Raw genomic sequence first — 27,611 nt, forward strand, 5'->3', positions numbered from 1 at the left:
TGTGACTTCATTCCCACAACTAATTGCGCCTCATGCAATGCATCCTGAGTAGGTTCCACGTTCTCTTCTACAAGCAGTTTGGGAGTGTATATCTGCTAGCATTTGTTGATAATCGGTAGACAGCATGTATATTGTATTACCTTCACAAATCTTTGACAGATGTATATCGTCAAGAGAAGGCCACCAAACAAACAATGCTGACTAAGTGCCTTTATGTAACACGTTTAACACAGCAATACACCTCAAAACATTTCAAGAGCATTGTTAAAACATTTTGAGATATTTGGATAAATTGACCAAAGGCTTGGTCTTTTTACAGCATCATGTGTGGAGAGCTTAACTGATTATACTATGGTGGATTGAAAGACTTCACATTGATTGATAAAAGTTACCTGAAGAGATTTGTTCATGATTTGGAATTGTCAGAAGAAGAAACTCATTGAATCCAAAGCACTTAATTTACAAATAAAGAGGTTCCCAAAATTAGGGGACATGAAGAAAAAAGAGGTGAATGCCCTTAACAGACTTTGGATGTAAATTATTCAGTTGAAAACATGGGTGATATGCTCATGACGGTTGATACCTTAAGAATATATTACTTGTAATTTGGTGATAGAAACATTAATTGTATATAAACGCACTTCTGGATATTTTTCAAGAAATGGGCTGGGTGCTTCCACTGATGATTCAGTGCTGGGGGGTAGCAAAACTTCAGTAATGTGAAAGTTTGTGTTCCCTTGGACAAGGGATTCCCATGAGTCTCTGGGGAAATTGCATTTGTTTCACTGAGGTTTTGAGAACATCTTTGAAGTGTTTTCTGTGCCTCCCAATAATCACTTGCTGTGATGAAGCTTAGAGTAGAGAACTTGTTTTAGAAGTTGTCAGGTATGCAGATATTGTGGCCTGTCCAGTACAGCTGATTAACAGTGACCAGTGACTCGATGGTGGACATATTGGCTAAAGAGAAGACAATGGTATTGGAGCATCTATCCCACTGTTGGATTTGCAGGATTTTCTAGAGACATCATTGCTGATATTTTTCTAGTAATTTGTGATGTTAGCTGTACATTGGCTATGTTTCTGACACACCAAGTAGGGCAGGTAGCACTATGCCATGTTCTGTAGACCATGACATTGATGCTGAGTTTGAGGCCTTTGTCATCAAACACTTTATTCCTCAGATGGCCAAAGACTGCACTAGATCACTAGAAGCAATGTTGAATTTCATCGTTGATGTTAACCCTTGCTGAGAAAAGGCCCCAAGGTATGGGAATTAATCAGTGTTGTTCAGTGGCTGGCTGGGGATCTTGATAGTTGGAGGACAGTGTTGCACTGTGGAAGCAGGCTGGTTGAGGACTTTTGTTTCTGGAATGTTTATCCGAATACCCATTCTCCCATCTACCTCTATGAATGATTTAATAAATTAAAGCTCAGTTTCTAAGTTTGTGCGCACATGCAAGCAATGTCTATGTGCTGCAGCTCTGTTAGAGGTCAGACTGTCTTGGTTCTGGATTAGAGGCAATGCAGGTTTCACAAATACCATGGACATTATAGCTTTTAATTTCAAAATATCTTTTGTAAAATAAGTCTGCTTCAGCCAAAATGTGAAGTTAATTTAGTTGCTTTTTGGCAGAGACTTGTGTGGGACCAATGGAATATCTCAACTGGAGATCATCGAATCATACTATACAGAAAACGCTCTTTGGCCTGTTGAGTCTGTACCGCCAAAATTATGCTACTATCTACAATAATCCCACTTTCTCACGCTAATATCAGGATAACTTCAAATAGAGAGAAATATAACAGGAGGTGTTAATGAGGGTGCTGATGGTCTTCTGTCCCTTAACAGAGAGTCACTTCTTGCAGAATTGTTGTGTTTTGTCCTTCCAGGAATATATAGAAGAAAGAATTAATAAAATGGACTGCAACACTAGTCTGTGTATTATTAGTAGAGTGTGGTGCTGGAAAAGCACAGCAAGTCAGGCAGCATCCGAGTAGCAAGAGAATTAACGTTTCAGGCAAAAGCCCTTCATCTTTCCTGCTGAAGGGCTTTTGCCCGAAACGTCAATTCTCCTGCTCCTCAGATGATGCCTGACCTGCTGTGTTTTTCCAGCGCCACCGTCTCAACTCTGATCTCCAGCATCTGCAGTCCTTGCTTTCTCTTGTGTGTATAATTAGCCTGATGTCCTAGTGTGCTGTGAAGGTCACAGCTCTGAGAACAGCCATTTAAAAACCTCTGCCGTACAGGTAAAAACAAAAAATAAGTTCTCTTTCGTACCTAGTGCTGGAAACAAACTAATCAACAAGGCAGTCAAAAGAAAACAGTACAATAGAAGGACTCGGTTTAAGTGCTAGAAGCCAGTTACCACCAGCCATTGTTGAAAGGGGTAAGAGCAGAAGAATCTCGATCAAGCAACCAAAGCCACAAATCTCCAAATCAACTAAGAAACTGCTACTGTTAATGTTATCAGTGATATCCAGTTCAATGGCCAGAAACCTCAACCATTTGCTCTTCAAGAACAATTCAAAGACTGATCATACACTTTTAAAAAAAAATCTTTTTGGACTCTGCAAATCTGTATGCAATGTGTTGTGTTACTATTTCTTCTCATGTTTAATAACTAATAAACTAACTCTTATTTTATTAATTCATTAAAAACTTAGTTAAATTGGCCCCTTTTTTAAAACAAATTTATTTGGTTCTAGAGGTGTAGTGATTGGACCCATGGCTAGGTGGATCTCATTGATTGAGATTTTGGTCCAGCTTAACAAACCCAATCAGGGAACCCTGGCTGACAGGAGATTGAGAGTCTCCTCATTCTCGGGACAGGCTCAGGGTTGGCTGGTCAGAGCCCATGTACTCTAAAGCAAGGGTGATTTGGTGATCGGATACCGGCCTCTGTGCAGTTATTTAGGAAGAAAGCTATCGACAAGGGAAGCTTAATGGTTTGTAGTATCCTATTTGGAGCACTTAGAATTTGGGGAACCTTTCCTGGAGACTGATCATAATAAGTGGAATGTTGTGGCAAAGAAGGTGGAGAACATTGGTGTGATAACGTCACCTTGCTCAACCCCAGTTTGCACATACAGTGGCTCAGTTTCTGAGGATCTTGGCTTTAATGTCTTGCAGTAGGGGGAGAATGGTGACACACTTCTGTGGGAAGCTAAATTTGAGGAGGATGATCCTGAATCCTTCCTAGTTTTCAGAGTTTAATGCCTTTGTGAGGTCGAAGAAAGCCATTTACAAAAAGTGGTGCTGATCGCTTATTTGCCTTGGTGTGAAGATCATGTCCATTGTGCTTGTTGATGGATGTAATTTGCATTTCACTGAGAGGGGCAATTGGGAATCTGGCATCTGGCCTCACTTACAGCCTCATTTCATTCAGTATCAGACCTGTGTCCACAAGTTACTTAAAACATGAAATGGGCTTTGCCCTTTATCACTTTTGCATCCAAAGTATTTTATGTTCCAGTAACTGTCTACATAAAAATATTTCCCATGATCTTCCGTGACTTGTTTAAATTGATGAAATTTTGTTACTAATTCTAACCTGAAGAAAGTATCTTTGTATTCACTCCATCAAAACACTTCAGAATTTTTGAACCTTCTATTGACTCTAGGATAATGTTTTTATTTGAAGAATCATTTGCTTTTCATTATGTCATTCTTTGACTGAGATCATCCTCTAAGTTGGCATATAGTACAATGCCATATGCTGCAAACTCAATTAGCTTTACTGAATGTTTTTCGGATATGTGTGCATGGAAAAGATTTCTCCATCAGCATGAGATGGAGAACAATGTTTGAATGTAATCTTTTTATTATTCAATTTTCCATAATATTTATCTTGAAGTAAATGGTATACTTTGACACCTAGACCTCACTGCAGACGGATAGGCACTGGAACCATGCAGAACTGCAATCAAAGCTTGAGAAACTGGAAATCCTAGAACAAGAGTGTTTAAAAGTCAATGCAACACAGACCAGAGCTGAAGTAAGCAATGTATTTTTATTTAAAGTCCAACAACAATATACAAGAACCAAATTGATTAACATGTTTTTAATCATTTTCCATTCCTTAAACTAATATTGGCAAATTCCAAAGTTAGCACTGGGCACCTCTTCACTGTCGACCTATGACCGAAGATTGGAGAAAAATACCATATTATTTGAATATTCAAAGCCCTTTATGTTGTAGCAGAAGTTGTTATAAGATTTAGAAACTGGTGAGTATTTACTAATTTACCAGCATTTACTAATCTGTTGTTGGTAGCATCCAGTTGCAGTAGATGAGCTCCTCTTCAGCAATGATATTCATCTGAAGTTTTTCAAATGTCAAAACAATGAAAAATGTAAATCTCTACCTTTTGGTTTTTCAGCAGGTTGCATTTGTTTTTTGCAAATTTCAGGGAATCATTTTTTGAAATTGACTGACACTGCTTGAGCGCTGGTCTCCTGGTGTGCCAATTGCTAACATATAAATAACAATGAAAGGCTTGAGTTTGTTGTTGAGATTCGTGCACAATCCTGTGTGAATGAGCAGGTTCCCAAAATATAGTTCTGGTTTGTTTTGTTCTCTTCATTGCCAAAGAAACAAAAGACAAGATGATCACATTTGAAAAGGAGGTTTTGTTTTTCCAGTGTAATTTTCTATCATGATGTGTTCAGTTTTAGATTGCTGTAAATGTCTTTCAATTCTAGAAGAAAATTTACGAACTAGGACAGAAACTTCAGGAAGAAGAACATCAGCGTAAACTTATACAAGATAAAGCAGCTCAGGTGAGTGGAGAAAAACAGATAAGTTTTTGATTTTCTTGCGAGGAGAGGTTGAATAGATTGGCCATGTACTCACTGGAGTATAAAAGAATGAGAAGCAATCTTATTGAAACATACACGGTTGAAAGGGTATGTGTGAAAGGGTTGTTTCTCCTTATAAGAGAGTCCAGGACTAGAAGGCAGAGTTGCTGACAAAAGGCTCACACATTTAAGAAGGCAATGAAGAGGAATTTCATCTTGTTGAAAGTGGTGAATGTATTAAATTCTTTACCACATAGGGTTGTTGAGGCTGGGTCATCAAGTGCATTCAAAGTTGAGATGGACACATTTTTAATCAGTTAGGGAATTGTAGGTTGTCGTACAAAGGCAGGAAAGTGGAGCGGAGGATCATTTGATCAGCAATAATTTCATTGAATGTTGGAACAGACTAAGTGGGCTAAATGGTCTACTTCTGCTTCTATATCTTATGGTTTGCCCTCCATAAGGCAGTCCCTTTATACGTAGTATCAGCCTAGTGAACCTTCTGTGGACTGCCTCCAATGTTAGTATGCCTTTCCTTAGATCAGGGACCTAGAACTATTCGCAGTATTCCAGCTAGTGTCTGTCTAGTGCCTTGTATGGTTTTAGAACAATCTCCCTACTTTTACATTCCACTTCCTTTCAAATAAAGGCCAACATTCCATTTACCTTCCCTGTTACCTACTGAACTTGGATTCTAGCTTTTTATGAATCAGTGATGAGGGGGTCCCAAATTCCCCTGTTTTGTACCTTTCTGACATCTTTCTCCATTTAAATAATATTCACCTCCTCTATTCTCCTTTCTGTCAAAGTGCTTATTTTCTGTATTTATGCACAATCTATTCCATCTGCCATGGTTTTGTCCATTCACTTAACCGTTGCATCCCTTTGCAGACTCTTTATCTCAGCCTCATCACTTGCCTTCCTATCAATTTTTATCATCACAAACTTCGTGCCAGTTTTTCAGATTTCCAGTATTTGTGGTATTTTGTTTTGATCATTTTTAAATTACTGCTTATGATGTCATCTCTGCACAGAATGATTATGATATGATACTTAAAAATAACTTGTAAAAGTCAGAGTATTTTTAAAAAAAACAATTTTCAAATTTCCCCTCATCCTTTTGGACAATTTATTTCTGTAAATTTGTAATTCTGCAGTAGAGTTGTTGAAATATGAAGAATGAAAACTTAGAATAAATTAAATCTTATTCCAATTTTTTTTTTCTTTTTTGTTGGTACAAAAAAAGGCTGTGTTTGCTGACCCTGCATGCACATTAGCAAATGTGGTTGTGAAGGGGGAAGGACTGGACCAGATTGGAGTGGCTAGAATTTTCTCCCAACCCCTCACCCGCCCCATCCAGCCTCCACAGCCCCCACTGCCCCAGCTATAATACAGTGCACGTCTGTGTCCTATATCTAATGAATTAAAGGGTTAACTTGGACTTTGCTGTGCTCAGCCAGGTGCTAGTGTGTACCTTGTTGGTTAAGGTGCTTGACTTTTGAAAAGGTGTCTTCGATCAGAGCTCATATTGCTAGGTGGAGGGACTTTGTATATCTTTGATTCAAAATTACTTGGTCAGATTTCAAACCTTATTGCTAATGTTGAATGTTTCTCAATCATACTTGTTTTCAGCATTTGGGAATTGATCATTGTAATGCACTTTTCTCATTCTAGTTTTCATGGCTTGTGTTTGCTTTTTTTATAATAATCCTTTTAGGAACTATTAAATGATTAATTATTAAATAAAATGTGTTACAGCGATTGAACTGTTCCCATGCTCTAAACGTGGCTATGGATGAGAAATGATACACCCAGTAGGGAATTCATAAATCGTATTAGGTCATGCTACAGCTCCATGTTTGAAGAGCTATTTAGTGTGTAAGCTATGTAGTACCATTTGCAAATATGTGGTTGTTTATTTAATAATTGTTAAGCTGGCCAGTGAAAACCTGGAACTAAAATGAAATGAAGATTTGTTTAGAACATTGCAAAATCCTCACAGGATTTACTAATATGTCATAATTGAATATTTTAGTATCTAAATGATGTACTTAAACTGTGTTGATCTCACTTTTATTATCCTTCCAAATTTTTGAAAATTCATCATGAAACAAACTGGTATGTTTATAATGTCTAAATAAAAGTGTCCAACTTAAATCTAGATTTCAAAAGTATTGCACAAGACTTGAGCATTTTAGAAATTCTATTTAATACTTCTGTTTCTTTCCAGCTTCAGACTGGACTCGAAATAAACAGAATACTTATGGGATCGTGCTCTGTAAAGAAAAAGAAGAAAACCAAGAAAAGGAAAGACATTACAAAGGTGAGAGGGAGCACTGACTGAAATTATTTGTAAATAAAGGCAACTGTTACTGCATCTTTACAGCTTCAATTTCAAGCAAGTCTTTATAAATTGTTTTCACATTTTTAGATATTCCCTATTCAATGTCCTATACAAGGACAGAAAATAGATTCTTATTTATGTCCAGATTATAAGTCTATAAATTTTAATTTGGATGTGACTAACTATATTAATCAACTTAGTAGAATTTTCTCATCAGTGAGGTAAGAGCAGAAAAATACAGGTACACCATTTAGTTCTGGCGACTGGTTTGCTGTTGCCATTTTGGTTGTCTGTGATTTTGCTTCGGTGTGGAAGACAGGACTCCGTAACCTGCCTAATTCTGTTCCATACCAAATAAAGACTGTTTATTTTGCTCCATAACTGGCTACATTATGGAGAGCCAGTTTTGTGCTTTGTGAGTAATCATGATTTATACAATGGCTCTGAAACAAGCCGAATACATAAAGGTGGCAACAATGTATGGAGCCAGTCATGGCTGTACTATACACTTTGATAGATCCACTACAGGGTGCACAGTTGAATGTTAGCCAATGTTATCCTGTTATTGTTAGATGAACAAGTGGCCTGTCAACGGAGGAATTGTGACCTTTCAAGGATTGAGAACTTGTGGAGGGGTAGGCCACTAAACATTGTGACTACAAACAAAGCAATAGCCGGGCATGGGATTAAGATTAGATTAGATTACAGTGTGGAAACAGGCCCTTCGGCCCAACAAGTCCACACCGACCTGCCGAAGCGAAATCCACCCATACCCCTACATTTACCCCTTACCTAACGCTACGGGCAATTTAGTATGGCCAATTCACCTAACCCTGCACATCTTTGGACTGTGGGAGGAAACCGGAGCACCCGGAGGAAACCCACGCAGACACGGGGAGAACGTGCAAACTCCACACAGTCAGTCGCCTGAGGCGGGAATTGAACCCGGGTCTCTGGCGCTGTGAGGCAGCAGTGCTAACCACTGTGCCACCGTGCCGCCCACTAAGTGGATAATGATATTCTGCATCTGCAGGAACTGATGCAGCGCTCATGTAGAGGAAAGGAATGAGTGGCAGAATGCAATAAAGGTCATCCCCTTGGCACAGATTATGTCGAGAACAAAGCTACCTGAAAATGAGAGGGCATTGCGGCTGAAGAAGACTGCATCTAGTTCATATGTGAAAGCACAAAATTGCAACTCAAAAATCACTGCCATATTTGTAATTTCAAATAAATGTGGCTTTGCAGGCATAGAGGGCATAGATTTGTCTCCATCTCTTAATTCCAACAGTTGCAGAGCGCCATTAGTTGCAACCATGTGGCTATCAAGACACTGAATGAACAGCCAGTGAGTTTCATCAACTGGGAGGATGTTTATTCCCTAAAGATGTAACCATATATTCAAGAACTTTCTGCCTGTGTGGTCTCACTAATCTGATAGCTCCCTTGACTCAGTCATTGTACGGTACTACTGAGTGCCACAGCTCCTCTTGCTATTACCAGAACTCTATGTTGTGGTTCTGTTCGCCGAGCTGGAAGTTTTTGTTACAAACGTTTCGTCCCCTGGCTAGGCGACATCATCAGTGCTTGGGAGCCTACTGCAAAGCGCTTCTTTGATGTTTCCTCCGGTGTTTATAGTGGTCTGTCCCTGCCACTTCCGGTTGTCAGTTTCAGCTGTCCGCTATAGTGGTTGGTATATTGGGTCCAGGTCGATGTGTTTGTTGATGGAGTTTGTGGATGAATGCCATGCCTCTAGGAATTCCCTGGCTGCTCTCTGTCTGGCTTGCCCTATGATAGTAGTGTTGTCCCAGTCGAATTCATGTTGCTTGTTGTCTGCGTGTGTGGCTACTAAGGATAGCTGGTCGTGTTGTTTCGTGGCTAGTTGATGTTCATGTATGCGGATTGTTAGCTGTCTTCCTGTTTGTCCTATATAGTGTTTAGTGCAGTCCATAGTGCAGAACTCTATGAATGTATTCTGGGGGGCCTGCGGCAGACCCATAGAAGTGCTATAACCAAAGCCAACTGCTCACAAGATCACCACTGAGCATATCATCAGGCTTCTGAAGATATAGTTCCAGTGCCCAATTACGACATGCCCTTGCATTTATTTGTGCAAAGATCTTGAAGAGAATGGACCAAGTGGTGTCCTCCTGTGTATGTATTAATGCTGCCAAATCTTCCACAGGCCTAGAGCCATCCCACTGACACCTTCACCACCTCCGATATTCTCCCTTCACCTAGACCCCTTCCTTTGGCCTTTTACCTGCTCTTGACACTTTTATTGAGAATTGTTTATGCAACATTGATTGCCTTAATTTTCTGCTCCTCCTCTCGTAATTGAACCTATTTCCTTCTAACTTGACTACACTCCATGCTCTCAGATCCAGTCTTGACTTTGTCACCAAACATGCTGACTGGGTGGTACTGTTGTCTGGCATACTGACCTCTACATTGCAAAGGCTACGCGCTAGCTCTTGGACACCACCTACTGTCTTCCCCAGGACCATGGCACTACTATCGAGGGTCAGGCCATTGTGTCCACGACTGTCATCAACATCATCTCAACTGGGGATCTCCCTGCGACAACCTCCTGGCTACTAGTCCCCCAGCTAGTTTCACCCCTCTCCCCAGAGACCACAAATAGGACTGCCTATACCTGCCCCTTGGAACTTCTTCCTTCCTACCACGACTTTTTTTTATATGTTCCCTCATCTAGTTCCTACTCACTTACATCCACGATTCTCCTGATGCTTTATGCTGGTTTCAAAATTTCCAGTTTGCAGACACCATCTGCCTCCTCTTCACCATAGACATGTAATCCCTTTACGTGTCCGTCCCCATCAACATGGTCTCGGGACTGGTTCAGAAGACCTGAGCCATCCCTATCCACTGCCATTCCTATCCAATACCATCCCCCGTGAACCTAGCTGAGTTTGTCCTCACTTTGAACGTCATTTTTAAAATTCCTCTCACTTTTTCCTCTGGTCAAAGATGTGACCGTGGGTACCCTGTTATGTCTGTCTCTCTATGGGGTCTCTTTGTGCTCCTTGACTTTGGACTGTATGAAACCTCATGGCATTGGTCAAACATGGGCAAGGAAAACTGATTATTATGCTACTCCCACTCCTCCCCAGCTGATGAATTTAATGTTGAACACCACTTTGATAAAGTCCTGGGGGTGAGAAGAATGCAGAATATGCTCTGGTGGGAAACTTCAATGCTAAACAGAATATATATTTTAGATTCCAGCATCCTTGGCAGTTGTTCTCATAAGTTTTAAAGATAAAGCTAAAATTCTCTGATTGTAAATAGTGTGCCTCTTAGCTTTTCTAATGATGTTTTACAAGGAATTGCTTGCTTTTCCAGAATGAGATGAGAAGAGAAAACTCGTGCTCGCCTCGTGTTTCGTCAGGCCATGCAGAATTTCCATTTGTCGCTGGCACTGTAAGTTTCACAGAGTGAAGTTTTTGGTCAGTCTATTCTTGCATACAGAGAAGACAATGAAGCTTTGTTATTTCAAGCACTGGTGATGTTTGACAGTGTGTGATGTGAAGCAATCAGTATGGTATTATACCCAGTTGTAAGAATAAGAGCTGTAAAATGTGTTGCTGGAAAAGCGCAGCAGGTCAGGCAGCATTCAAGGAGCAGGAGAATCGACGTTTCGGGCATGAGCCCTTCAGGAATGAGGAGAATGTACCAAGCAGGCTAAGATAAAAGGTAGGGAGGAGGGACTTGGGGGAGGGGTGTTGGAAATGTGATAGGTGGAAGGAGGTTAAGATGAGGGTGATAGGCTGGAGTTGGGGTGGGGGCGGAGAGGTCAGGAAGAAGATTGCAGGTTGCTGCCTGACCTGCAGCGCTTTTCCAGCAACACATTATCCACTCTGATCTCCAGCATCTGCAGTCCTCACTTTCTCCTAGTTGTAAGAATAAATTTGGCCTATTACATCTTACTATAGTCCATTTTCTACTAATGAATGTGAAATGCAGAATAAGTGGCAATTGTTTACCCATGAGGAAATATATAATTTGGATTGAATTTTGCTCCTCTAGAAGAGTGATGATGGAGGAGTGTTACGGGTTGGATGCACAAGTTTCTTTGCTCAACTTTTAAATAAATTGAAAGACTTTCAAAAGAAGGAAGTAAGGAACTCTTAAAGTTCTGTTTTAAGAGATCTGGTTACTGAGCAATGAGATGGCAACTGTCTCTTAGTGGATGTTCACAGTATAGGAATCAAACCTATTTTCTGTGGCGCACCAAATGCTCATTATCCATGGGGAATAGGGGCATGGACTTCCTGCGGCTAATTTTAAAAAAAACTGTGGATACTGCTTCAATGTAACTCCTATCCACATGAAGGATCAAGTGATTAGAATGGACAAGTCAATGGGAAAAGCATTGGAGTCTGGGCTAACCTTATGAATGCACAGATCTGCGGGATAGCATTCAGCGGATAATGAGTGAGTGCATTGCACACTGTTAGTACCTTGTTCTGATGAAAGCTTCTTTCCACCCCTCTCCCAATTAAAATTATGTCATTAAGTAGTTTTGCTCAAGTTAACTACATAAAATGAAATGGGTAGTAATGTCAGCTAAGACTACAGTACATGTCCCATATAGACATTAGATTAGATTAGATTACATTATTAGATTACATTACGGTGTGGAAACAGGCCCTTCGGCCCAACAAGTCCACACCGACCCGCCGAAGCGCAACCCACCTATACCCTTACATTTACCCCTTACCTAACACTAGGGGCAATTTAGCATGGCCAATTCACCTGACCTGCACATTTTTGGACTGTGGGAGGAAACCGGAGCACCCGGAGGAAACCCACGCGGCCACGGGGAGAACGTGCAAACTCCACACAGTCAGTCGCCTGAGGCGGGAATTGAACCCGGGTCTCTGGCGCTGTGAGGCAGCAGTGCTAACCACTGCCACCGTGCCGCCCACCACGTTAAAGTTATTCTGCATTTGGAGTCACTGTGGTCATTAAAGTCTTATGCAGCTTATCAAATGTGTTCAGTTCTATGGAAGCAAATGTATAGAGATCCTGGTGTGAAGAAAATTGCTTTTTTTTTTAAATACATTCTTAAATTGCTCTTTTTGTGTTCAAGTCTGTTAGTTCCAGCCATTCTGTCACAGCAAATGTACAGAATGTTTTCCATCTGATGAAGCATTATAACACAATGAAGTTTGATGGAAGACAGAAACGTCCCATTGAAAGGACTGTTAAGAATTCACGAAAAATAACTTCTCATCCTGGCAGAGTGAAGAAAGGGGATCAACAATTTGAATCCTGTCCCTCATCCTCTTCACTAACTGATCTTTCTGAGCTTCTCTTAGCATTACAAGATGAGCTGGGCCAAATGAGCTTGTAAGTATAGAAATACAACTCCAGTCTAGAGAGCAAAGTACAGACTTGGGCGGGGTGATCTCCAACTCCACATTTTAACTGTCTTTATTGCCTCCTAGACAATCATTTCTCTCAATTTGCCAGCTTCTCTATATGGGTATGGATTTTAGACATTTTTTTTCATCTAATGTTGAATCTATGCACCTTATACTAGAATTTTTGATAATCTCCAAACATTTCAGTGTTGAATTTAGGCACCTGTTGTTTAAGCACATTCTAATTGTGCATTTCTTTTGTTTTAGCTGGGTTTTGAAATCAAGTAGGGTTGCATCTGTTCTTGCTTTAATATGATTTCTGAGCAAGCACTATGAACATTTATAACTGCGCTTGTGCTCAGTCTGTTTTTGTAAACATATTCTGGTTCATTGGCTTCCTATGCCAGAGAGTGAGAGCTCTTGAATCAAGGCGATAATTGAGAGTGTGGATCAAGGAGCCCTAGCAAAATTGGTATCAATGGAAATTAGGGGGCAAATACTCTGCTGGTTGGAGTCATACCGGCATGTCGGAAAAGGCTTGTTGCAGGTCAGTCATCCTGACTTCAGGACATCTCTGCAGGAGGTCCTCTGGTTGCTTTCCTAGGCCCAGTCATCTTCAGCTGCTGTGGTTCTATTCGCCGAGCTGGGAATTTGTGTTGCAGACGTTTTGTCCCCTGTCTAGGTGACATCCTCAGTGCTTGGGAGCCTCCTGTGAAGCCCTTCTGTGATGTTTCCTCCAGCATTTATAGTGATTTGTATCTGCCGCTTCCGGTTGTCAGTTCCAGCTGTCCGCTGCAGTGGCCGGTACATTGGGTCCAGGTCGACGTGCTTATTGATTGAATCTGTGGATGAGTGCCATGCCTCTAGGAATTCCCTGGCTGTTCTCTGTTTGGCTTGTCCTATAATAGTAATGTTGTCCCAGTCGAACTCATGTTGCTTGTCATCCGAGTATGTGACTACTAAGGATAGCTGGTCAGATTGAATCCACAGATTCAATCAACAAGCACATCGACCTGGACCCAATATACCGGCCACTGCAGCGGATAGCTGGAACTGACAACTGGAAGCGGCAGATACAAATCACTATAAATGCTGGAGGAAACATCACAAAAGCGCTTCACAGGAGGCTCCCAAGCACCGAGGATGTCACCTAGACAGGGGACGAAACGTCTGCAACACAAATTCCCAGCTCGGCGAACAGAACCACAACAACGAGCACCCAAGCTACAAATCTTCTCCCAAACTTTGAAAATCTTCAGCTGCTTCATCAACGACCTTCCCTCCATCATAAAGTCAGAAGTGGGGAATGCTACTGTGCAATGTTCAGCACCATTCATAGCTGCTTAGATACTGAAGCAGTCCCATTTCACATGCAGAAAGATCTGGACAATATCCAGGCTTGGCCTACCTGGTGGCAAATAACGTGTGCCACACAAATGCCAGGCAATGACCATCTCCAATGAGAGACTATCTAACCACCATCACTTGACATTCAGTGGTGTCACCATCACTGAATGCCTCACTATCAACATTAATCAAAAACCAAACTGGACTTGGCATTTAAATGCAATGGTTACAAGAGCAGAATACTGTAGTGAGTAACTGGCCTCCTGACTCCCCAGGCCGTGTTCATTAAGTGCAAGGAATGTACTGGAATGCTCCCCACTTACTTGGATGAGTGCAGCTCCAACAACACTCAAGAAGCTTGAAACCATCTATTTCAAAGCACCCTGCTTGATTGGCACCATGTCCGCAAGTATCCACACACTCCACAAACAATGCTGAGTAGCACCAGTATGGGTAGCCATCTACACGATATACGGCAGGAATTTACCAAACATCCTTTGACAGCACCTTCTAAACCCACAACCTCTTCCATCTAGAGGGACAAGGGAAGGAGAAAAATGGGAACACTATACTATTTGCAAGTTCCCCTCCAGACTAGTCAACATTCTGACTTGGAAATATATTGCCATTCCTTCATTGTTGCTGAGACAAAATTCTGGAATTCCCAGTCCACCTGCATAGTGATCATTGTAATTGTGTCTTTCTTACATGCCTTTTAAATCTCCTGATTGTATTTCTTCTCCACATACTGACTACTGCTAAGAAGCCTGTATAAACTTCCATTAGAGTCTTTTTTCCTCTGTGGTTCCTCAACTCTACTGATGCAGATTCTACAGCTTCCAACTCTATATCACTTGCTGTCGGTTTACTTTCATTTCACACTGGCAAGGCAGCCCTGCCCCCTTTTCCTATCTGCTTGACTTATTGATAGGATGCATCTCCTTGGATATTTGGTTTCCAACCCTAATCTCCTCGCAACCACATCTATGATACCCACAACATTATACCCTCCAATTCCAATCTGTTCAACAAGCACATTTACCTTCTTTTGTATACTGCATGCATTCATGTGTAACATGTTTAATTCTGTGTTGACTACCCCCCTTCATATAATTGTCCTATATCTGAAGATAAATTCCTGAGCCCTCCTTGTTCTATTACTTGTTCTGGAACCTTAAATAACCTCTGCTGAGCCCTTCCCCATAAGGCTATAAAATATAGGAGCAAACTTAAGCCATTCAGCCCAACATGTTTCCTTTACCATTCTATCGTGGCTGATATGTTTCTCCCTGTAACCCTTGATCCCCTTACTTGTCAAGGATCTAACTGTCTGTCTTAAACTCAGTTAATGACTTGGCCTCCACAATCTTCTGTGACAATGAGTTCCTTCTGGCTGAAGAAATTTCTCCTTATCTCTGCTCGAAAGTGTAGTCCTTTACTCTGAGGATGTGCCCTCGGGTCCTACTGTCTCCTACTAATGGAAACATCTTCACCATGTTCACATTATCCAGCCCCCTCAGTATTCTGTAAGTTTCATTTGAGATTCTCCCTTCAACCTTTTAAACTCCATAGATTATAGCCCCAGAGTATTGAACCACTCCTCATATGACAAGTCCTTCATCCCTGTGATCATGCTTGTAAATCTCCTCTGGATCCTCCTCAACTTTTTTCAATGAATGATACCGATGTCTCATGAATTTGAACCCATTTCTCCCATGCCAATCTTTAAAACACATATTTTATCTCTTTAATCTTGTTGCCCCTGTACCAATTGTGACTCTGGTAATATCTGGAGGTTATTATTTGGTTCTGCTTTTCAATTTAACCCCTAGCTGCTCATATCCCCTCCTCAGAACTTCTTTCCTCTTTCAACCTATATCATTGTCACCTATGTGGGCCATGACTTAATCTTTTCCCTCCCATTCTAAGTTCCTGTGCAACCCAGTTGAGGTATTCTGAGCCTAGGCACTGGGCAGGCAACATAGCCTTTGGGACTCTCGATCTTGGTTACAGAGAACACTATTTATTCTCCTGACTACACTTCTCTTTTCTCCATTTCGCACCCCCCCCCCCCATTAAATGGCTCTCTGTACCAAGGTGCTATGGTCCATTTGATCATCCACCCCACAGCCCTTGCTCTCATCCACACACACAGCAAGTATCTCAAACATGTCAGACAATTTCGAGCGCTGAGGGTCCTTCAGCATTATCTCCTGGATGCCTCTATCTGCCTCGCTCATTGTCGCACCCTCCTGCCCCTGACCACTGACTGAATTTGAGGTAGTTAATCTAAAGGATGTGATTGTCTCTTGAAATGCAGTGTCCAGGTAACTCTTCCCCTCCCTGATACTTCAGTGTTTGAAGCTCAGACTCCAGCTCATCAACCCCTGTGAACCAGAGTTCTTCAAGCAAACCAGCACTTGGTCGCTATGAATCACATTAGGGTCCTAGCCAACTCCCATAGCATGCAGTTACAGCACATCGCTTGGCCCTTTATCTCTGTTTTATTTGTTTAGTTCTTAATTGAGTTTTTTAATAATTTCCAACTGATGTTTTAGCTTGTAACCTGTAAATATTTCTCCTGTTTACCTTTGATTTGAAAGTAACGTATAATTGACAGTCAGATTGGAAGCTATTACCATCCAATGAATTTATGGTTTTCCTTTGATGTTACTCTTTGGTTTGTGCTGACTATGAACCAGAAAAGCAAACTATGAACCAAACAATCAAGCAAAAAGCACCTCCTCCGCTCTGCACCAAATTCCCCAAACTTTATACTAACTTGGGCTGTGTCTCACTCCAGATGTGATCTCTCCTTCCTGACTCTGTGTGCAGCTTACTGATTAGAATTCTTTGAAGAGGTAATATGGTTGGTCTCATATATTTGGATTTTCTACTGGGCTTTGACAAGGTCTGACACAGTAGGCTTATGACAAAGGTTAGTCCGTATGGAGGCAAGGCATGGATGACATATTGGCTAAAGATTAGAAAGCTGAGTGTAAAAATAAATAATTCAAATTGGAAGAAAGTAGCATATTTGAATTTCACAAGCAGTGAATATTAGGTTAAATAATTCAATATAAGAATGGAAAAAGGTACCAAACTGGGAGGTATGACTAACACTGAGGAGCAATGCAATATAATTGAAGAAGGCATTGAAACCTTGCAAACCAGGGCCATTCAGTGGCAAGTAAATGTGAGTGGATGCACTTTGGAAGAAAAAACTAGAAAGGCAAATTGGATTTAGAAAATACAGAACCAAATGGGAATGAAAAATGTGAACAACTCTTTAAAAGCCAAAATCAACAAAGGAAATACAAATGCTAACAATAGGGGTGTAGAATTCAGAAGATGTGAAATTATGATGTAGCTCCTCTAGTTAGGCTTGATTTAAAGCACTATATTCAATTCTAACCTCAACATCATCAAAAAGAATGTAGTAGCGCTGTAGGAAATGCAAATTTCAGAGATGAGAGATAATGGCTATCAGACAAGATTTAGTAAACGGAACCTTTTCTGTTTAGAAATTATGAATGATAAGACAGGGTAAAAATGGAGAAAATATTTCCATGATTTATGATTCTACCCATTGGTGAATGCAAAGCAAAGACTGTAAATATGAGATAATGACTATAAAAATACAGTAGAAAAATTGGGAGAAATGACTTTCCAGAGTGGCAAGTTTAAATGTGGAAACTACTTCAAAAGCATATGCAGAATCACAAAGGGTTGAAAGATATGTTGGGGTTCTGATACAAGTCAGTGATTTGCTGGGGATATCCAATTGAGGATTTGATTTGTTTCTGTATGTAGTTAGAACTGAGTATTTGTCAATCTGTTTAATTTATAACTGGGCAATGCCAAATGTAAGAGCTAATATCCTCATCTACATGCTGCAATTCCATACGATTGTTAGAAAGCATTAGGTTCCACATAAACATTAACATCCAATCCCATCCCACCAAAACAACCCAATCTCTCCACTGGCTGTGATTGGGATCAGAGATTATCTGACATCCTGTAATGGATGAGCAGAGATTATTCGATTAACTATCGGGAAAACTGAAGCCTTTTGGCCCAGATCATCCAAGCAGCGGCAATGCTGGTTAGATTGCCAATGTGTACAAAGATTTCCCCCAAATGTATGTCCTTGTGTGTTCCCCTGGGGTTATTTTGACCCAGGTTTTCATAAAATGTGCACATCCCTCAGGGAACTCTGGAGCAGTGAGAGTCGGGAAGACTCCACATGCCCTTTTACAGCACCAACTGCTGCATAATGTTTCAAGGTTAAGTGTTAATTTTAGTGAAGTGAGTGAGTGAGTGGATTGGATTGATTGGTGAGTGAGGTATTTAGTTTGGTTAAATGATGGGGGTGAATTGGTAGGATTGACGGGTTGTCAAAGTAGTCAGGTTGAAGGATAATCGGTCTGATTGATGGGGTGATAGACGAGTGGTTGAGAATAGAAGTCGCATCAGGGAGGGAGTTTGGGTGGACATAGTGTCGGTGAGTCAGGGGATTCTGTTAGAAGTAGGGGGACAGGGGTTGTAGTCAAGGGTTAGGGGTGCAGTTAAATTGTGGTTTTGGGGGTGGTGGGTTAGCAGTTGTTTCAGTACCATTACGACACGACTGTGAACCTCTCTGTTAGTTAAACCAAACATCCAGAAAAGCTCACCTTGCCTCTTAATCTGTTAAAAGATGAGTAATAGAGAACTCCCAAATTATACTATTTAAAGAAAGTAATATTAATTTATTCTTTAACAGTGAACCTTAAACATCAACTATTCACAACTCTTAAGCCCCCCTTTCTCTTAACTGCTTATTACCTGCCTGCAACTCTATAACAATATACTGTTCCAATAAAACACTTATTGAAGTTATATCAATTTAATTTCAAATCCATTTGGCAGATATCATCTCCAGTGTCTGTCTGTCTTCCGACTGAAGATCTCCCTGGGTTGTCATCTGTCTTTTACTGCGAATATGTTTCATATGAAACGGTACCTTTGACAGAGAGTGTTTCAATCTTTTGGCTCTTGCTCTCCCACTTGATGGCAGTTACTCTCTCTGATTGTCAAAATGCCTGGCTTTTTTAAACCCCAACATCGGATTATCTCATTGGTTTGATATTGGCCAAACAATAAATTCAAATTTGATTGGGTTTTAGTATCCTGGGACATAATTTAAATTGATTGGTTAAATTCAAATTGTTGTCAAAACAGCAACCAACTCAGCTATCCATTTCACAGCCAAATGTTACATATTTTCAATTTATCAGTACACTCTGAGACTGTTATCTAGTCATATGACACAGGTGCTTGTAAGCTCTCAGTGCAGAACAACATTCACTTTCTCTTAAAGGTACAGTACACACCTTCAACTTCATAAGAGTACCCATGTGTTGGACTAGGTTTTAATCAAACATTACCTGGGTAAGCATGCTGGCACGTATCAAAGATCTATTTAGAATCTCCAAATTCAGACATTCGTAGAGAGAGTCAGGAGATTTCCTATCAAAGTTTTAAATAATCCCAATGTAAACCTGTATGGCAGGATTTCCACAGGATCCTGACACACATTTTCACTTGTGCATTTGGTTTCTGACAATCTAAAGACTGAAAGATTTAGTACATTGTCTTTGTTCCCTGCCTCAGCTGTGTTCTCTGAAATAACCAACACCTATCCTAATATCTCCTTATGTGGCCACCTTTTTCTTGGTCATGCCCCTGTGAAATAGTTTGGGAAATTTCAGTGTTAAAGGTTTTATATAAATGCATTTTCATCATTATTATTATTTCTTAACTTGAAAGTACGTGAAGGGTTTTGCTGGCTTGACAAGGTGGAAATTAATTTCTGGATCAGTGGTGCTGGAAGAGCACAGCAGTTCAGGTAGCATCCAACGAGCAGCAAAATCGACGTTTCGGGCAAAAGCCCAAGCCAGTTGTTATGGTGAAGATTGAATTCATGTAGATTGATTTTGCAAGTTACTTCATTTTTGTAAATATTGCCAAATTCTGTGTTCCCAGTGAGCATCAAGACCTGCTAAAACAAATACAAGGTACCAAAAATACTGATGTCCGTGAAGATTTAGAACGTGAACTTGAATGTCTGGTAAAACGGATGGAGAAGAAAGGTGATCAAATTTCTAAACTCAAAAAGCACCAGGGCAATGTAAGTATCTGATTTTAAACAAGGATTCTTCATATTCTCCAGTGACATAAAATAATCTTGGTTGAATGGTTCAGATGCCAGTTAAATTACAGCTACTTGTGCTTTATAACGTGAACTGAACCCTTAGATTACAATGCTATGTCGAAATCATCGCAAGAAAGCAATTTAATTTTTAAAAATTACAAAGAGAAACATCTGTGGAGCTATCCTCCTGCAGCTGCTGAGAACAGCAATAGAGGTCCATTTTATTCAATGTTTGATGTCTAAAATTGTAGAAATTTAATCTGAACAAGAGATTCCTAACTATCTCTAATATTTTAATAATTGTTCCATCTCATGTATGTCCATGAAATGGAGATAAATATTGCCCCAGCCTCTTCTGAAAATATTTGTCAGAATTGGTTTTTGCCCATGAAGTAAAATATGCTCATTTGGTTCAAATGCCTCATTTGATTAAAAATTAACCAATTTGAAGGGTTTCCATTTGCTAATCAACTTTGAAAGAGCTAACAAAACATTTCCAACTAATAAAATCAGTCATCTTAATTTAGCTTACCTTGGTTCCATCTCCTAATACCTTTAATTAGCAAAAACTGATATCAGATTTAAAATGATTAATTGAGTTGAGCATCTACTGCTTTTGGTGGTTAATAGTTCGAACCTTTACATGAATAAATATTTTTTAACTTCTCATCTGAAAGACCTGGTTCTGATTTTAATGTTATGCCTACCTGTGCTAAACTCTTCCAACAATGAGCAGTTTGACTATACTGTACTTTAAAAAAAACTTTTCTAAAGCTCAAAGATGTTTGCAGCTAAAGTTAAAAATTCCAATAATATTTGGACCAGAGATTACCACATCTTTGTAGTTTTTCAGAGATTAACATTGGTTTACTTGATCTGTACCAGTAGTTTAGATTAGATGATGATGATGATGACATTACAGTGTGGAAACAGGCCCTTCAGCCCAACAAGTCCACACCGACCCGCCGAAGCGCAACCCACCCATACCCCTACATTTACCCCTTACCTAACACTACGGGCAAGTTAGCATGGCCAATTCACCTTACCTGCACATCTTTGGACTGTGGGAGGAAACCGGAGCACCTGGAGGAAACCTACGCAGACACGGGGAGAACGTGCAAACTCCACACAGTCAGTCGCCTGAGGCGGGAATTGAACCCGGGTCTCTGGTGCTGTGAGGCAGCAGTGCTAACCACTGCCACCGTGCCGCCCACGGTATAAGATTACTTTGCAAGTTTCATCTTCATTATTGATATTTAGCCTAAAGCAGCTGACAATATTCAGCATTTACCATTTTAAAAAGTTTTATATCTTTGGTTTCATGTGGAGCTTTTGTTGGGGACAGGATTAATTTTATAACAATTCCAATAAAAAAAACTTTTGATGACAACTTTAGTTATAACAATAACTTGTAGTTCTATAGAACTTTGGATATCTTTTATGTCCCAAGGTTCTTTTACAAAACCTGCATTGTTAGCAGTTGCTTTAAATTCATTGTAACTGTGATGATAGTGTGACACCTAGAGGGCAAATAAAGAGCATTGATTCGTTCAAAATTCAAATGCAAAATAGCACAATGATTTAGTTTCTGTTTATTCAATTTTCCTGTGGTGAGGACATCAACGTCAATGTATCAATGCATCCAATTTATTGTAGACTAAGGAGCTAATCGGATCTTTTTTAACTGATTTTTTTTATTTCTGGAAGAGGATATATAGGAAAAAAAACCCTAGTAAATAGTGTAAGGAAATAGAGCGGATGCATTTACATGTATTGTACCTTTCACCTTGGCATTCCAAAGGGTTTTGCTTTTGAAGAATGTAGCCATTACTTAATGGACAAATACTACAGCCTAATTACTTGCAGCAGTGTACTAGAGTCTACAATGAGACAAATTCAGCTGAGCTGTGTTAGTCTTATCAGTTAAGAAATGAATATTGGCCAGAAAAGCTTTCAAATAGTACCATTAATCTTAAACCCATTTTTGTATTTGGAGCTTGGCCTAAAATCTCATTTGAATGACAACTTAGCTGACTGTACAGCATTTCCTTTGTCTTGTATTTAAATATCTGCCTACTTTGTGCTCTTGAATCCACAATCTTCTGAATTAGGCTACAGTACAATCACTGAGCTAACAGGAGTAATTTTCTTAATCCTTTCACATTATGTTATAGGCATTGGAGGAAGTGGTTATATTTTTTATAATTCAATAGAGTTCAGATTCCATCTATAGTTTTAATATGTAATTTCAGTTTTTAAAATCAGGCAATAAAAAGCTGAAATCAAAATGACCCTGAATTGGTCACATTGGTATGAAAATAGAATTGATTAGCTAATTATCTTAAGACAGGAAACCTACTGTACTTTGAGATTTCAGTCCAGACTATGTGACTCCAGTCCCACAACGATATGGTTGACTCAACTGACCTTTTGAAGTAACAAAGCAGGTCACACCATTATATTGAACACAGTCCATCCAGAAGATCACTGACCATCACCACTTTGGTGACGAGCAATGGGCAATAATTGTCAGCCTTTCCAGTTATAACAGTTTTTTTACTCCTGTTGAGACTTCCATTATTTTCTTCTTGCAACACAAAATAATTAAAAGCAATCATATGACTCAATCAGGTACATCAGAAATGCTTTCATTATTTTGTTTCTCTATCTTTCAAAATACAGAAATGGAGGAGAATCGTTGATGGTCAAAGTAAGAGGCACTAAGCCTTACCTGACCATAAGGCTGCTACCTCACTAGACAGGGACACCACCCCTGAGGTAGTTTAACTTGCAGGTCACCATGCCTGAGGCAATGGGAAAGGTTGAGAAGGAGAGTCCTTCATGGTAACCCCAGCTGGTGCAAGAATTGAGTCCACGCTGTTGACACCACTTGCATCGTAAACTGGCTATTCAACCAACTGAACTAACTAACCCCCTAACTGAATTCATTCACTGCTGAAATCCAGGAACGTATAGATGTTAAGGTGAAGAGAGATGTTGTCTGGCAGCTGGAAGCTTTTACTGAAAAAAAATTAAATAATCTTGCCTGAGAAATGATTCAACTTCCTGTCTGTACAAGTGGTAAATTTGGCTTCATGTTTTCATGTTATGGGCATTGGAGGAAGTGGTTATATTTTTATAATTCAGTAGAGTTCACATTCCACTATATAGTTTTCAAACATGATTTCAGTTCTTAAAATCGGGCAATAAAAAGCTGAAATCAAAATGACCCTGAATTGGTCACATTGGTGTTAAAGTAGAATTGATTAGCAAATTATCATTTTAAGAAAGGAAACCTACTGTGCATTGAGATTTTGGTCTAGACAGTTACAACATGGGGTAAACTCTTCAGCTTAATTTAACCCAGCAACACACACAAGATTTATCCTGTGCAGTAATCTGTGAAAATTCGAGAGGCCAGGAACTATTTAAAGTAAAAATTAACAAATTAATTTTTTAAAGTATAACAGAAAATAATAATTAACTAACAATTATTTACAACTCCTTCCTCTCGCCTATCTTTTACTTTCCCCTCTACAATACTGGTCTGATTTAAAAAAAAAAGTTCCGATTTAAGATTTACAAAACAAAATTTCTTATCTCAAAACCAGGTAGCTTTTAGTTCTTCTCTGTATTCTGGTTTTCTTTTCTTCTTCTATGGAATTCTGCTTCAAAGGTTACTGATTGATAAAGGTAACTTTTTTAAGGGAGCTATTTTTCAGGCAGTCTTTACATGCTGGTGGCTTGGCAGTTCTCCTCCCAGCTGTTCAATTTTCCCTGGTCTTATGCCCCTAAAGCATTGGATTGTGTCATTTGGCTTTTAAGATTGTCAATATACTCAATTGAAACCTAATTGGAGGTTGGTATTTTTGCGTATAATTTAAACTGATTGGCCGAATTCGAATTTTTTTTGTCTCCAGGCAACCAAATGTTACATTATATTTTTTTCAGAACACTTGATGCTGTCAGGTAGTTCTACTAGCTTTTAACTCTTAAAAGTACAGTACACCCACACCTTCATAACAAGACTATGTGACTCTAGTCCCACAACAATATGGTTGACTCCTAACTGACCTTTTGAAGTAACAAAGCAGGTCACACCATTATATTGAATACAGCCCATCCAGAAGATCACTGACCATCACTACTTTGGTGATTAGGGATGGGCAATAATTGTCAGCCTTGCCAGTTAAATGCACATCCTGAGAAAATAAGTTACTTTGTAACAAATATGCAGCCAGTTATAAGACCATCCAACTTAGAAACTAAAATTGGACGTTGTTTTGTCTCAGTCGCATTAGTTATCTAAGAAACTAGAAACCCACAACCCATTTGCAACAATTAATTATATTTAGCATAAGATTGCTTTATATTTAATGGATTTTTAAATAGAATCTTTAAGTGATGCTGGTTACTAACTAATCTTGTCAGTTTTTAAATGAATATTAATTCAGATTCTACACAAAGTAAATCTCTGATTAAATATCCGTGCGTGGAAAATGTTTAGTTAAAAAATAATTGCCCAACAATTTAATTTTATACTTTTAGGTTGAGAAATTGAAGGTAAAAGCGAAAAACGTTATGAGGGAGATGGCTGACACAAGGAAACGAATGAAAGCTTTGGATGAAATGAAGGAAGCATCAGTTATACCCAAGGGAACAGAATTTTCAGTCAAAACAACTCCTGCTCTTGGCCAGAAAGGAAAAGAAAGCCTTCAGCTACTTAGGAATGCACAGAAACTGCAGCACACCCTGCGGCAAAATGACATCACATGGGAACAGTGATCACTGGTTCTGAAGGCAATGTCTGTATATTTGACTCTGATGAATTTAATTATTAAATTGCTGTAGAGTAGCTTAATGAATTGATACATTTAATTGTGTTTTAATGTGATGCTTGTTGCTTTGAAATTGACTTGAAGCACTGCTGATAATCACATGGGCTCATGTACTCGAAATTTAACATTTTTTAAAATTCATATATTTTTCATCTATATAAAATAATTTACAATGTGCATTTGGTGCAGCAATGCCCTCGTTGGGCAAATAGATTGAAATGGTCACCAACCTTTGTACATGTTTGATTTACTTTTATATTCAAATTAATAAAACCTCTGGGTCACTTGTTGTGTTCTGCCTTCACTGTGTGCCTATATACTCTTCTCATTTTGTTACCATACTGTCTTGCATTATGTATAAATGCGGTGGAGGACTGACTCATCCACTTCAAAGGTCAGTTAATAGTCAATCGTGTTGATGGTCTACAGTCTTTAAGAAGAACTGTTTTATCGATGATGCTTTTAACTCAGCTACTAATAACATTTAACTGCAAGTTACAGCCGACTATAGGATGCTCCTTATCATTAAGTCTTCGGACCATCAGTAAGGAAATGTTTATTTAGTGTCAGGAAATTTAATTAATGACTTGGGGGAAAAGAATACAATCTGGACTGGTGACCTTGCCTCTCATAGTATGTAGAACATTTAGTCCAACATGGCTTATTCCATTTCAGCTCTGTGTAACTTTACCCAGAGTTGTACAGAGGTGTTTGTATTAGAACTGCTACCTTTTTGATAAAATGTTAAACTTAAACATAGGCCAAATGGCTTACTCTTATTTTCTATCAAACCTGTTCTGCCATTCAAATGATTGTGGCTGATCCACTATTTTAATGCTGCACTTCCACTCTCTGCATACTCCTTAATACCTAGTGACCTGGCCTCTACAGCCTTATGTAGTAGAGAATTCCACAGGGTTACCATTGTCAGAATGAAGAACATAATAAGAACATAGATTAATTTAAAGAAATTTACCCTCCCCTCAGTTTTAAATGTGTCCTGAGACTGTGCCTCCTTGTTCTGGATCCTCCATAATACCTGCAACCACTCCGTTGAACCCTGTTAGAATGGTCTGTTTCAAAGAGATACCTTCTCATTTGTCTAAACTCAAGTGAATACAGGCCCAGTCAAATCAATCAATCCTCATGCAACCTGACATTCCAGGAATCGGTCTGGTGAACCATTGCTGCACTTCCTCTGTGGCAATTACATTCTTTTACATAGGGTGGCCAAAACAGTGCACAAGATACCAGGTGTCTCACTAAGGCCCCCACACAGCTGCAGACATCCTTGCTACTATACTCGAACCTTTGTGTGATGAAGACTAATTTACCATGTTCCTTTGTAACTGCGTGCTAGAATCAGTGACCACTATAGAAGGATGTCTAGGTCCCTTTGTACATCAAAATTTCCCAACTTATCAGTTTAAATAATACTCTGCCATTTTGCATTTCCTTTCAAAATGGTTGCATTCACACTCATTCACTATTCTGCAATGTACTTGCTCATTTACTTGTCTAAATCATCTTGAAGCCTCTATGCATTCTCTTCACCTTCCAGTTGCATCTAGACTTGTATCATTAGCAAAAATGGAAATGTTATATTGGTTCCCTCATCCAAATTATTGAACCATATTGTGAATATCAGTGCCCCATTAGTCGTCACCTTCCACTACAAAAATAAGGGCCCATTTATTCCTCTTTTGTTTATCATCTACTAACCAATTCTTAATCTAAGCCAATATATTGCTCTCAATCCCATTTGTTCATTTTGCATAGTTGCCCCAAGTAGGTCTTTATTCTGAAACTCCAAACGCATTACACGCAATGTTGTTCTTTATACTATTGAATCTGCAAAAACACTGCAATGGGTTTGTAAAGCATGATGTTCCTTTCAAAAATCCATGTTGACTTAGACAACATTCACAGGCTTAGACAAAGTGCCTTGTTATCACTTAGAGTCATAGAAATGTACAGCATGGAAACAGACCCTTCGGTCCAACCCGTCCATGCCGACCAGATATCCCAACCCAATCTAGGTCCCACCTGCCAGCACCTGGCCCATATCCCCCCAAACCCTTCCTATTCATATACCCATCCAAATGCCTCTTAAATGTTGCAATTGTACCAGCCTCCACCACATCCTCTGGCAGCTCATTCCACACACGTACCACCCTCTGCGTGAAAAAGTTGCCTGTAGGTCTCTTTTATATAATTCCCCTCTCACCCTAAACCTATGCCCTCTAGTTCTGGACTCCCCGATCCCAGGGAAAAGATTTTGTCTATTTATCCTACCCATGCCCCTCATAATTTTGTAAACCTCTATAAGGTCACCCCTCAGCCTCTGTGCTCTCGGGAAAACAGCCCCAGCCTGTTCAGCCACTCCCTTCAGCTCAGATCCTCCAACCCTGGCAATATTCTTGTAAATCTTTTCTGAACCCTTTCAAGTTTCACAACATCTTTCCGACAGGATGGAGACCAGAATTGCACGCAATATTCCAACAGTGGCCTAACCAATGTCCTGAACAGCCACAACATGACCTCCCAACTCCTAACTTCAATACTCTGACCAATAAAGGAAAGCATACCAATCGCCTTCACTATCCTATCTACCTGCGACTCCACTTCCAAGGAGCTATGAACCTGCATTCTAAGGTCTCTGTTCAGCAACACTCCCTAGGACCTTACCATTAAGTGTATA

The 27,611-nt window shown here is 39.7% G+C and overlaps 1 protein-coding gene across 8 annotated transcripts in view; it reads left to right on the top strand.

The window, feature by feature from the left end:
* The window catches only part of cep57l1 (centrosomal protein 57, like 1), a 70,762-nt gene extending 45,566 nt beyond the window's left edge, over positions 1-25,196 (top strand). For all 8 annotated transcript variants that reach the window (XM_043687096.2, XM_087982954.1, XM_087982949.1 and 5 more), the window contains 7 exons: positions 3,879-3,995; positions 4,703-4,780; positions 7,029-7,121; positions 10,509-10,586; positions 12,259-12,518; positions 19,904-20,048; positions 24,621-25,196. In XM_043687096.2, the coding sequence (XP_043543031.2) occupies positions 3,879-3,995; positions 4,703-4,780; positions 7,029-7,121; positions 10,509-10,586; positions 12,259-12,518; positions 19,904-20,048; positions 24,621-24,857 (1,008 nt within the window). In that variant the 3' untranslated portion in view covers positions 24,858-25,196. The remainder of the gene's footprint in view (positions 1-3,878; positions 3,996-4,702; positions 4,781-7,028; positions 7,122-10,508; positions 10,587-12,258; positions 12,519-19,903; positions 20,049-24,620) is intronic.
* Positions 25,197-27,611: the final 2,415 nt, after the last annotated feature.

The sequence above is a fragment of the Chiloscyllium plagiosum genome, unplaced genomic scaffold (genome assembly GCF_037043375.1).
Source record: "Chiloscyllium plagiosum isolate Xiang-an unplaced genomic scaffold, Cpla_swu_hap1 HiC_scaffold_3, whole genome shotgun sequence".
Lineage (NCBI taxonomy): Eukaryota > Metazoa > Chordata > Chondrichthyes > Orectolobiformes > Hemiscylliidae > Chiloscyllium > Chiloscyllium plagiosum.